The following is a 14,090-nucleotide window of genomic DNA, read 5'->3' as shown; positions in this document are numbered from 1 at the left end:
TGAGAACTGAAGAATGAGAAACGATATGAAATGAATGATGAACGATACGTGAAATGATATGAAAAACGATATGATATGTACAGAACACTAGCGGGGTTGTATTAAATGATAATAAAAACAGAAAAAGGTTGGGACCTCATGCATTATGTGTGCTCATGCATTGGGGGATACCCCTATTTCATCACGAGGGTATGGATGCGTACATCCATTAGGCAGGCGAAGTATCGTTATGTTTTACATAATGCTGCCGTGACGATTACTAATTCTAATGGGTATCCAGCAAAAGTTAAGCTACCAGAGAAGGCTCGTCCGATAAGAAAAGGGGCCCAACGGTGTGCAAATTGTCTGGTGAGCCCATACTCGCACATATGGGATGTGTGTAGAGTATATGATACACATTCAAGCTTCCCATTAGAATAGTGCCGTAGGAAAAATAGACTGATATGATAGGTCCCGTCATTGCATTCACATGTTCTTAAAATACTCAAGTCACGTGCTACTTTTATTTCAGGTTGAGGCAAGGCATTCACGACAGCATCGCAACTCGAGACTATGGCACATGCATAAGGTGGTTGTATTTATTTTCTTAGACTTAGACTAGGATAGGATGTTTTTAATTTAAACGTTTATTTATTTTATTTATCGTTCGAAACACGTAAGTCTGTAGCTATGTTTTTAGCTGAAGGTTATGTTTTATGACAATTTAAATTAAGTATTTCTGCATTCAATGTTTATGATATGCATACAGCAGCGATCTTAAATTAAGTAGAAAATTTTGAGTCGAAGCTTGGCCCCTCTCACACTATATTTTGAATTAGGGACTTTTTTTTTTTTTTTTTTTTTTTCACCATCTATCTCTGGGTCAAACTGACCTCTCTTCGATCATAATACGAATAAGCTCAAAAGGGTTATCATGGTGGTAAGAAAAATCACCACCTTAAGACCATGTATGGAGGCTGACGCCTGCCAGTGCTGGAAAATCAGAGGAGCAGGCGATCAGCCCTAGTGAATGGTGGCCATAATTATAACGGTCCTAAGGTAGTGAAATTCCTTGTCGGGTAAACTCCAACCAACACGAAAGATGTAAAGATCTGGACACTGTGCTAGTCCTAGAGAGAGGCTTGTCGAAATAGACATATGAAAAGAAATTGTTTGTTTAAACAACGGGTTAAACTAAAACAGTTGATTAAACTAAAAAGGAAAAAGGGGGAAACGTTTCAAATAAAAAGAAAAAATTCCTAAGAACTAGTTTATATGTAAAGATCTTGACACTATCCTAGTCCTAGAGAGAAGCAATGTTTGTCTTGAAAACCACAACCGAACAAAAGAGATGTTGAGCACATTTGGGATGACAAGACGTTGAAAGAAGCATGAGACATATTCATGATATTGTTCTCAAAGAAGAACAATATGAAACTACAACTTTTGGAGAACGAGCTGTTATCAATTTCACAACGTGACATGACGTTGACTCAATACTTCCACAAGATCAAGTCGATCTGCTTGGAGATAACTGAACAAGAATTTCATGCTCAACTATGACTTGTAGAGTTTGAAAATTTGCCAGCCAACCAGCCAAGAAGCCATAATAAAGCAAATGAGGGGTATCACGCCAAAGAGTGAAAAAGAAGTTGCTAGCAAGCCAGCCAAGAAGCCATTACTAAGCAAATGAGAGGTATCTCGCCGAAGAGTGAAAAAGAAGTTGCCAGCCAGCCAGCCAAGAACCTATAGCTAAGCAAATGAGAGGTATCACCCTGAAGAGTGAAAACGAAGTATTTTACACAAGTAAAAGTCGGAGTAACAATAAGACACATGGATACATAAATGTTGACAAAGAAAGAAGTCACTAAAAAACTGCCCAACCTTGGAGAGCAAATGTTGTCAAAGAAAGAAGTCACTAACGAACTGCACAACCTTGGAGAAGAAGAACAACAAGAGTTCTCAAATAAATAAATTTTAAGATCTTTGCTACAATTGCGGGAAGAAGGTGGTACTAATTTGAAAGAACTCTGGTATTCCTTCCTAAAAGGAGAATTTGAGCTGTGCTAATTTGTTCCCTTCATACTATCCCAAATTTGTTTGACAGCTTCTATATTGGAATAATCTCCACTAAAAACCAATAATTTCAAGAGTCTATATTCGAAGTTTCTAATAAACACCAATTTCCAACTAATTTTCAATTGTCGTACAATATTCCTTTGAGGCTTCATAGTGTCCCAAATTTGCTTGGGAGCGTCTATGTTGGAATAATCTCCACCAAAGGCTATCATACAATACTCATTTGAGCGAAGAAGAATTTTCCATAAGCATATTAACGAACTGTCTCCACCAAAGATCAATTTTTCATAAGCATAAAGAAATTGCTATGTGGCTCTAATACCAAATTAGTAACCAAAAACCTCCACAATGATATGATATTGGCCGTTGAACATAAACTTTCATGACTTTGCTTGCTTTTGGTTTTCACAAAATGTCTCGTAACAATGGAGATAATGTTCCTTACATATAAACCCATGATACATTTTTGCTCCCGATACAATTCTATATACTTATATTTATTTTATTTTTATTTAATTTCATCATTGTTTTATTATGATTTATTTTCCAACAACTCTTTAAAATAATTTTGAATCATTTGGAAGTAACTTTTTCAAAATAAATTGACGTTTTACAGAATAACATTTTACTTCTATTAAAAAAACAATAAATTGAATAAATGAACCACTCAAATCAACCCAACCCAAAATTGAGTTTATTATTTAACTTATTTGGGTTTAAAAAATTACAAGTTTTAGGATAAATAACCTAGTTGATTGAAAATTGTGCTGAGATGAGAGAAGAAAAAGACACCTTGAGGCGGAGAATCATACTTGGAAATGGAAACTTGGTCCAAGCTCGGCCCCTCTCACACTATATTTTGAATTAGGGGTTTGCCTCTTTTTTCCTATCACGTGTATCTATCTCTTGTCAAGTGTGCTACCTGCCATGCCACTCATGCTTTTAAAAAAATACCAATGAGATCAAAAGGGCCTTAACATGGTGGTGGTAGTAGAAAAAACATCACCCATAGACAATTATGAAAACTGACGCCTACCCAATGTAAGAAGGTCAAGGAAGTTGGTGACCTGATAACAAGTGAGCTAGCGATCGAAACCCTGGTGAAATTATAACGATCCGAAGTAGCAAAATTTCTTGTCAGGTAAGTTTCCTGCACGAAAGGCATAAAAATCTGGGCACTGTTTCGAAGAGAGTCTAGGTAAAATAGAGAGATGAAAAGAAATTGTTTGTTTCAATAATTTGTTAAACTAACACAATTCATTAAACTAAAAACGAAGACCGGAAAATGTTTAAAATAAAAAGAAAGAATTCCTAAGAACTAGTTCATATCAGGAAAAGAAAAAAAAAAAAACTATATGATTTTAGTAACCGATATCAAAACTTGAAATCTAGTACTCCCTCCTAACAAAATGGATCAAAACTTGAAATCTAGTAACCTCTCCTAACAAAATGGATCAAAACTTGAAATCTAGTAACCCCTCCTAACAAAATGGATCAAAACTTGAAATCTAGTAACCCCTCCTAACAAAATGGGTTCAGAAAAAGCCAGAAGAAACCACAATTGGACTCTTAACAAAGTGTTTGCCGTCGGTCCAAATTAGCGTACCATAACCAATTTGACCCTCCGCCACAGCTCCGATCATCGTCAATTCAAACCTCTTCTCCTCCCCAATCTTCCGAAACTTCAGAACTCTTGGCTTCACTAAAACCTTAACTCCTTCCGGCCGTCGAACTCTGACTCTATAAACTCCCGGCCTGCCAACATTCTTCAGCCTTCTAGTAAGGGTGACACATCCAGTCAAGTTCTGAACCCCAATGGAAGGGTAATTAAAGTTTAAAATAGAACCAGAAACAGGGCACTTGAAATTTTCCTCGGCGAATACTCGCATATTCTTCTCCGTGTAGCCGCTGGCGCAGAGGAATTCTAAGTAATCGTTGGGGGAGAGGTCGTAGACGAGGCCGGGGTCGATGGCGCCAGTGGGGTGGATGTGCCCTGACCCATATATGAAGGGGGTGGCTGGAGCGAAGAAAGGGGAGCCGCCGTCGAGGATGAGGTTCATTGTGTTGTCGCTAATTGTGGCAGAGGTCATTATGGCGGATTTGATGGCGGCAGGGCTCCATTCGGGGTGGAGAGCTTTGAGGAGGCCGACAATGCCGGAGACATGGGGACAGGACATGGAAGTCCCTGACATTGTTATGTATGGAACTGTTCTGTTGTCGAATGGCTCCCCTGTTGGGCTCACGGCGCCGGAGAATGCCGCGATTATGTCCACTCCCGGCGCTGTCACGTCCGGCTGCAAAGAATTAGAAACTCATGAGCTCTGTTCTTGATAATCTCAAATGGGTGTCGTAATTCATAACCAAACCTTGATAATTTCCGGAGAAACTATGTTGGGTCCTCTGGATGAGAAAGCCGCCATGGTCGGAGAAGGTTTGGTATTAACTTTGGACGACGGTGGGAACAAATATCCCATCGGATTTCTGTCAAAAACAACAACAATCAGAGAAACATTCCAACAAAGATTCATAAAGAAGTAAAGAAATTGTAATTTGTTTACTTCCTGGAATTAATGTACGAGGAAACAGCTTGACCGTCGTTGTAACTGATATGGGAAGCTGGAAGAACATGGAGATCAGCGATGATTTTAAATCCACTAAACCTATCGTTGCAGAGAATCATTCCGACAGCACCGGCGAGGACGGCTTGCATTCCTTTGTCAATTCTCGAAGAGCCCCCTGTCAAGCAAACCAAGATCTTCCCATTCACTTTAGAATGATCCAAAGTTTTCGGCTTGCAGAGCATGGCATCGTCGGCAGAGGCGGTCGTTGCTTTCGCCTGAGCTCCGGTTATCAATGGGTATAGCTTTCTTCTTGCTAATGGTCTCGAAAGGCTCAACCCCTAATCAGCAGGAACAATTTTTATGTTCAACCAAACGAGGACAAATATGATACATAGGTTAAGCAGTAATGGAAGGGATATTTGCTTATAAAAATCAAATATAATATATATGTGAAATTATAATTCATGACTAAATATTCTTAAACAAACCCAGAAGCGTTGCCCGTTTCCAAGCTCAATGGGGGCTTGAAATTCACGGTCCAAAGTGCTAGCCCCGACCGTCAAAATCCACGGAGCAATATTAGTAGCAGTCGCCATGCTCGGGCCGGAGTTGCCGGCAGAGCACACCACGGGGATTCCTTTCTTCAGTGCATGAAAGGAAGCAATGGCGATGGTATCATCATAGTATTCTTCTGGTGGACTGCCGATGGAAAGCGAAAGGACATCGACGCCGTCGTAGATGGCTTGATCAAATCCGTCAAAAATGTCGGCGTCGTAGCAGCCGCCACTGTTGAGGAACGGCCAGCAGACCTTATAGGCAGCGACGCGGGCCTTGGGAGAGCCGCCCTTGGCAGTTCCGATACCGGACCCAAATACGCTGACGCCGGAGACATAGCTGCCGCCGGCCGTCGATAGCGTGTGGGTTCCATGACCTACGTAGTCGCGCGTGGAGTTGACGATCAATGGGAGTTCATCCGTTAAATTGTGGGATTTCAAGTACGCGATTACCCCCTGATTGAAATACTTTGCTCCGATTAATTTCCTGGGTTAATCATAATTAATGCAGTTAATCACCCTCGGAATTAAAAATAATAATAAAATATCAAAATATGATTAACAATGGTACTTGTTACAAGGCACTGCATCAGGGGTTTTATCCGTGCAGCCTCCTTTCCACCTCGAAGGCACACCTCCAGCTATGCCCTGTTCTCCAAAACTCTTGGACTCCGGCCATACACCTTTTTTTTAGCAAAAAAAAAAAAAACATTAAATTTACCTAAATTTTTAATTTACCCAAATAACCAAAATAAAATCCACCATCTTAACTAATCATTAGGATCTAATTTAGGTAAATGGTACCAGAATAAAATCCACAAGATAATATATATTTAATCAAATTCAACCTTTATGATCTAAATTAGATATTTCATGTTAATCTGATCGAGTTATATGAATAAGTAAAAGATAATATATATGAATAAGTAAAAGATAATATATATATACCCGTGTCGAGATTGGCAATAATAACATCTTTTCCAAATCTAGCCTTCCTCCAAGGAGAAAAAGGGAAAATAAAACCATTCTTCTCCAAATGCATGAACTCCCATGAATGAGTTGTGTGTAACTCTTTGGCTTTGTTTGGCAACACTGTTGCGACTTCTGGGTGCTCTGTCCCATAAATTATTATTAATTATTATTTAAATATATATATATATATATATATATATATATATATATATATATATATATATATATATTTATTTATATATTAAAATTAAAATAGTTTGGTATTACTTGCAAGGTTGGTTGCCTCCTCCTCATCTAGAATGGCTGCAAACCCATTTATATGGTTCTTATACGAGTAAAAAATGGCATCTTTTGCCTTCTCAGAACTGAAATTTTTCAATTTTTATTAATTCAAAATAATATAATATTAACTATATTTTCAAATAAAAATAAAAAAAAATCGAACTTCAAACCTCCCCAAGAAGGATCCAAGCAATTTGTGATGGGAATCAACCACTCTTTGAACATCTATTGCCGATACCTCTAACCCATGTGAGTGAGACCTAATAATACAATATAGGACTGAAATCCAAAAAAATAAAATTAGAGTTCGTATAATAATACTTTGTAAACATAAGAAGAACACACTGTCGAATAAAAAAAAAACTATATCAAGCAAATGACATTACTAGTTTTAGTATCAAGCAAATGGCATTACTAGTTTTAGTATCAAGCAAATGGCATTACTAGTTTTAATATCAAGCAAATGACATTTAGTTTTAGTATCAAGCAATGACATTACTAGTTTTAGTATCAAGCAATGACATTACTAGTTTTACTATGAAACAAATGGCATTACCTTTTTTACTGCAATGGCAGGTGATATTAACGGAACAAACCAGAATAAAATAAGGATGAAATTAGTAAAATTCATCTTTCCACCTCTTCCACTCCAACTTAATTATCCTCTGCTATGTAATTGTCTGCTATGTAATTGTCACTTTCACTCCAACTTAATTATCCTTCTGCTATGTTAAAAAAAATTGTCATTACTCCTATTTATAAAGAATTTAAAGAATTTTTTTTTTTTGTTAAATACTGAGAAAAATTAGGGATATGATTGAAACTTATTTTCTAATTTTAAATATTAAATAGATATGAGATCTATTTGTACTCATTTTTCAAAAATAGGAAAAAAAAAATTGACTGAATTTTAAATCTCATTTTAAATATTAGTTTTGAATTTTTTTTCAATTATTATTTTTTTGCTTTATTTAATACGTTTTAACTTTTAGGTATTTTCACGGTTTTTTTTTTTATAATTATTTTAATTTGATCGATTACCAGTAATTTATTTCAAAAATATTAAAATATATGTTAGTGGACAAATAAGTTAAATGCTCAATTTTGAAAAAATTTATTTGCAAATTAAATAATAAGTTAAATGCTTGGTTTTGAAAATATTTTATTTGTAAATTAAATGAGTACTTATTTTAAATATTTAAATGAAAATTAGGAGAAAATAAATATAATTTCTAAAAATCAAAAAGAAAATTGTAATGCTGACTTTATACCACATTACAAATCACAACCCTATATTGTCTATTTTGAATCACAATCCTATATTGTCTATTTTGAACCTGAGCTCTGGTCACTTTATTTAGCTCAGGTCACTCTATTTTAATTTTACTAGAGATAGTGTTATTTATCTATAAATCCATGATACTCCTGTCAACTGCGATTACTCTTTCATAAATTTTCAAGTTCGTTAAAAGAAATTCGATAATCTAACAAAAAAAACCTAATCATTCCAATTCAGAATGTACAACTTGGATTAGATTACCAACTTATTTAATTTGTATTGAACTAAGTAAATGAAAATTTTATAAATATGGCAAAAAAAAAAAAAAAAAAAAAAAAAAAAAAAAACATATGTGCTTACCATAGAACTATATATTGTTGAGTTGTAAATCTTAAACAAATGTATAAACTTAAACAAATGTATAAAGGACTAGAACAGCTCAACCCAACCTAGCCTCATTAAGTTTATTATTTAACGTTAAAAGAAAATTATTGGATTGAGTTTAAAAATGATTCTTGCACAAATACATGTACTACAATTAATAATCTATTGACAACATAAGATGACATGACCATTTGAATAGACGTTCATACAAATCTATTTATGGTTATAGACACATCTACGGTCAATTATAGATACTCTCTGTTAGCCTATTTTCAAATAGAATGGAGGGTAATTATAATATAATAAAATGAATATATTATTCTCGTGTTACGAGTTTGTTTTAGAATAATAACTTTACCGTTGATTGAAAATTGTGCTAACCAGATAGATAAAAGTGTAACAGCCCACAAAAAAAATTATAAATAAACAAATAAAAATAATTATAAAAAAAATTAGTTAAAAAAATATAATAAATCATTAAATAATAAATAAATAAATAACCAACAGCCCACAAAAAAAAATTATAAATAAACAAATAAAAATAATTATAAAAAAAATTAGTTAAAAAAATATAATAAATCATTAAATAATAAATAAATAAATAACCAACAACCCTCTTTCAATTCTCTCCACTGACCTCTCATCCCTTCCCCAATTATCTCTACTCAACCAACCCATTAAACTAAAAAAATTACTAAAAACTCTCCCCCAATTCTCTCCACTTACTTCTATCCCTTCCCCAGTTATCTCTCCTCAACCCACCTCTCAAACTAAAAAAATCACAGTTTGTAAAAAGAAGAAAAAAAAAATGAAAAATAACATTGCCAAATTTAATTTGAGGAAAAGAATGAGAATGACCTTTTACCAAAAAATTAACGTGATTTAAGTGAAGATAAATATATATTAAATCATATTAAATCTGCTTATAGTTAGATCTCATTGCATCATTACAATTATTTAGCTCTGAGTTAGAAACTAGATGTCAATCATTTATGAATCAGAGTAAATAACATGATATTAGTAATATTAGATCAGTAAATTTATATCAGTAAATAAATGAATAAATTAAAAATAAAATGGCTATTCAAATTTGTAAATAGAGTTGAAGTGTTAACCGAAAGAGAGAAAAGGAAATATGGAGAGATTTGAAAATAGGGATCTACTAAAAATTTGAAGACAGGTGAACAAAATTAAAAGACAAGGGAGTAAATAAATAAATAAATAAATAAATAAATAAAAGATCCATGAATTAAAAACTTGGGAGAAAAGTAAATATGTGAATTGATAGGTGTGAATTGTTTATGGATCCATATGTTTATGATATGTTATAATATGTGAATTGTATGATAATAATTACAATACGATGTGTTCAATGATATGCTTGAGATAGGATATGAGAATGATGCACAAAACAAAATGTAACGATAGGAGTAAGATATGTTCATGAAACCTTAAAGTTAAGTTACATACTGAAGTGCTATGGATATGAGAGATTGATAAAAGAATACAGTTAGATTATGGGTAGAAAGTGACAGGTGTAGATTGATAAAACGATAGCGTTAGGATATGTTCCTGTGATGATATGACTAAGGTACGTTCATGTAATGACATGACTGTGAAAGGTATAAAAATGTTAAGACTATGATAAGTTAGGAAACGATATAACCACGAAGTGTTTACGATATGATATGGTTATGATACGACATGTGAATGACAGATATATACATGTTGTCATATGATATGAAAAATGTTATGGTATGAGATATGTGATAAATTGACATGTTTATGATATGAGATAATGTGATGCAATATGTTATGCTATGATATGTATATGATGAAATGTTATGTCTCCTAAATTGTGTGTATATTGTATGATATGAATGACATGAAATCACGACAAATGACATGAAATATAACCCGGTTAGAATTATGTATGATATGAGAACTGAAGAATGAGAAACGATATGATATGAATGATGAACGAGATGTGAAATGTAACGCCCCTAAGCCTTCAAATCTCTTCCCTTAAGAGTTATTGTTATCATTCTTCTGAGCTTTTCTTGGTTGCACAGTCTTCTTCTTTTGTCACCATTATATCTACGTTTGGTAGACGACCTATTATTGCTCCGGCTTTCACTTGTGTAGAGTGCTCTTCTTCACCCTTCAATGTGATGCCTCCTATTTGTTTAGCCATGGCTTCTTGGCTGGCTAACAAATTTTCGAATTCTAGAAGTGATGGTTGAGTGGGTCATCCTTGTACAGCAATAATGAAGCTTCGATAGTCTGGTCGCAATCCGTGGATTATGATTCTCTTCATTCAATCTTCTCCAATTGCGAACTTTGGGTCTAGTTCAGTAATCTCTCGACAGATCGACTTGACCTTGTGGAAGTACTGAGCAATTGTCATGTCACATTGTGAAATTGACAACAACTCGTTCTCCAGAAGTTGTAGTCTCGTATCATTCTTCCTTGAGAACATCATGAACGTGTCCCATGCTTCTTTCGGTGTCTTGTCATCCCAAATATGCTCTAACATCCCTTCTTTGATTGTGGTCTTCAGGGCAAACATTGTTTTGCCTGCTTTGATTCTCCATTTGCGCAAGGCGCCATTAGAATCATCCTCTGGCGGCGTAGTTTCGCACCCGTCAACGATCTCCCAAAGATCATGTCCTTGTAAATAGAACATCATACATGTTGCCCACGTGTTGTAGCTGTTGTTGTTGAGTTTCTTGATTCCTCCAACCATTTGAAAATCACCCATCGTGTTGGCTATACCTCAGTAATACCAAACAAGCTCTTTCGACACAAGATTTGCAGAGTCACAGACTACTCATGACACAAAAGAAACTCACTCACTACTAATCTCAAGAAATCGTTTCTCATATGGAAGATCATACAAAGCTGCAACCACAGAGCATACTAAGAATTCCAAGAGATCAGATACCCTACACTAACCTCGCTCTGATACCAGATTGTTGAACACAACTCTCTGTGGAAACACTCGCACACTTTATTAAGACAAATCGAGAAGAGATTTACAAAACACTCTGTAGAAACTACTACTTTGTGTTGGTTGGGATTTCTTTGGATGATGAACTAAGTAGGGTGGAGGGTATTTATACTGGATAGTAGCCAATCTATTGCTAAAATTTATAACGTTTTTTCTAAAATACCTCACTCATTTTCCTAAATTTATTCCTAAAATCCCTAAATCATTTTCCTACATTTATCCCTAAATCATTTTCTTAACATAATTATAATTATTATACAATGGTCGGGCTTAACCTTATTGGGCTAGTGGTGATATTTTAACATGACATTCATCTTTGGCAGGCGATCTCGCCCCTAACATAAAATTAATCTCGTGATTTATCTCCCCAAGTGGGGATAAATCCTTTGTTTGTCCTTTAGGATTTGCATCACGGTGTTCTTGTAGCGGCCAAGAGGTTTCTGTTGAGGTTGGCACACTTGAACTCCTCTTTTCGAATATAGCAATGGTAGTGATCATAGGTTCTTCATGACTAAGATCCTTTCTCAATTATAGCGTCGACATCATTGTCACCCTCTTGGTTGACAGGTGTTTGTCTGAATAATCGTCAAGTTTAACCCTATTACTACTAAGCATTTCGCTAGGGGCATGAGAATGAATTTGTGTTCTAGCAAAAAGTTCATCCCTAACACGATGTTGAAGTCATCCATCTTGACTATCACAAAGTCAGTTTGTTAAGTCCAAGTCCTCAGCTTGATCGGAGTTCTCTTTGCAACTCTTAAACCAGGTAAAACTGTCGAATTGACGACCTTCATCTTTGTTGTGCCTTAGTTCTTAGGATCGCACAACAACCCACACACTTGATCAAGATGAACACAAAGAACAAGAGAGAGAAAACTCAAGAAAGAATATTGACTTATGTTTTATTGATGAATTTAGGTATGTACACAGAGAGAAAATACAGATAATGAAAAAAATACCTATTATACTGTCTAACAGGATATATATATATATATATATATATATATATATATATATATATATATATATATATATATATATATATATATATATTTTTTTTTTTTTTTTTTTTTTTTTTTTTTTTTCTTTCATTCAGTGTACTATATATAACTGTACTAAATCTTACAAAATATCTATTTTATATATATATATATATATATATATATATATATCCATCCTATTAGACAGTACAATAGGTATTCTTTTCATTATCGGTAATATATACTATATCTTTATGAAATATCTATTATATATATATATATATATATATATATATATATATATATATATATATATATATATACCAAATTATTATGAAATATGTACTATATATATATCTCTATCCTATGCATCCTCAGGCTCCATATCCCAATAAATAATCTCCCACAAGATTTATCGAGTCAACCAAGAATTTTATTCTCAATCTTCATTGCACCGTACCTCAAACCTCAACTTTCCAATATCAACTGTTTCAACTATTTGTTTTGGATTCTTTGCACCCTCTATTTTAGCCAAACATATTACTGTGTTTGTTTTGGATTCTTTGCACCCTCTATTTTAGCCAAACATATTACTGTATTATGCTAACTTTCTAGTGAAATGGTATCACCTTCTGTGTTTTATTTGAACGATAGATTGAATTCCTCGTCATAGATTGAGTTGCTCACCATCTTGCTTGAGGGAATGGTTGAAGTTAAGAGGAGAAGAGGGGAATGCTTGAAGTTAATCATGAGGCGTCTTTTGGCCTTCATCTTGGTCTACCAATACTAAACAGCTGAGAGATCTGAAGCTTCATCTTCTTCGATCTGGTAAATGCCCAAACCACAAGACATAATCCCCTTCTACGCCGCTCTCCTCCAAGCATGCTCCTCCACCAAGAACCACCGCACCCTCAAGCAAATCCACGCTCTAACCATCCGACTCGGAATCTCTCACCATGATTTCATTCGAACCAAGCTTGCCTCCACCTACGCCGCCTGCCACCATCTCCCACAAGCCACTACCATCTTTTCCTTCGCCACTCGCCGCCCCACCTTCCTCTTTAATGCCCTCATCAGAGCCCACTCCTCTCTGCGTCTCTTCTCCCAATCACTCTCGATTTTCCGCCATATGCTTGTTTCTGGAAAGCCCATTGACCGTCATACTTTGCCGCCGGTGCTCAAGTCATGTACGGGGCTGTCGTCCTTGCGCCTTGGCCGGCAGGTTCATGGGGCTGTTGTGATTAATGGGTTCTCAACCGATTTGCCGAATTTGAATGCGTTGATTACGATGTACGGGAAGTGCGGGGACTTGGGTGTTGCACGGAAGGTGTTCGATGGAATGCCTGAGAGAAATGAGGTGTCGTGGTCTGCGCTGATGGCGGGTTATGGTGTTCATGGGATGTTTGGTGAGGTGTTTGGATTGTTTGGGAGGATGGTGGAAGAGGGACAAAAGCCGGATGAGCTCACTTTTACAGCTCTTCTCACGGCATGTAGCCATGGAGGGTTGATTGAGAGGGGGAAGGAGTATTTTGATATGATGAAAATGGGGTTCAATTTGAGGCCCGAGTTGGAGCATTACACCTGCATGGTGGATTTGCTGGGGAGGGTGGGACAAGTGGAAGAAGCAGAGAAGTTGATTATGGAGATGGAGATTGAGCCTGATGAGGCATTGTGGGGCGCCCTGCTGAGTGCTTGTAGGATTCATGGGAAAGCCGAGGTGGCTGATAGGGTGCAAACACGGTTTATGAAGCAACACTGATTGTATAAACTATGATGCCAAGATATGCTTAGTGGGTTGGTTTCATAAGTTTCCCTCTATTCGATTTTTGTTTCGACATCAATTTTGTCCAAACTTGACTCGCTTACGTTCTAGTATCAACTTTGTAGATTGCTCGAAATGTTTTATGCAATCAAATGGTGTTAGTAATGCCTTCCAGGAATTATGAATCAAAACTCGCTAATCGATCGAGAGGTTTGCTTACATTTTCAGATGTGATGACAATACATCCA

General features: G+C 35.6%; 1 protein-coding gene and 1 pseudogene across 1 annotated transcript; one reads left to right on the top strand and one right to left on the bottom strand.

Moving 5' to 3' along the window:
- Positions 1-3,309: 3,309 nt before the first annotated feature.
- LOC147786413 (subtilisin-like protease SBT5.4) lies at positions 3,310-10,851 on the bottom strand (annotated as a pseudogene).
- A 1,921-nt stretch (positions 10,852-12,772) lies between these two features.
- Positions 12,773-14,033, top strand: LOC111784106 (pentatricopeptide repeat-containing protein CRR2, chloroplastic). Its single transcript, XM_023664937.2, has one exon. It carries the CDS (start codon positions 12,913-12,915, stop codon positions 13,837-13,839), a length of 927 nt encoding a protein of 308 aa, XP_023520705.2. The 5' UTR covers positions 12,773-12,912; the 3' UTR covers positions 13,840-14,033.
- Positions 14,034-14,090: the final 57 nt, after the last annotated feature.

The sequence above is a fragment of the Cucurbita pepo genome, chromosome 20, assembly GCF_057944985.1.
Source record: "Cucurbita pepo subsp. pepo isolate OVF chromosome 20, ASM5794498v1, whole genome shotgun sequence".
NCBI lineage: Eukaryota > Viridiplantae > Streptophyta > Magnoliopsida > Cucurbitales > Cucurbitaceae > Cucurbita > Cucurbita pepo.
The sequence above is the reverse complement of the archived record's forward strand: the minus strand, read 5'-3'. Positions and strand labels throughout refer to the sequence as shown.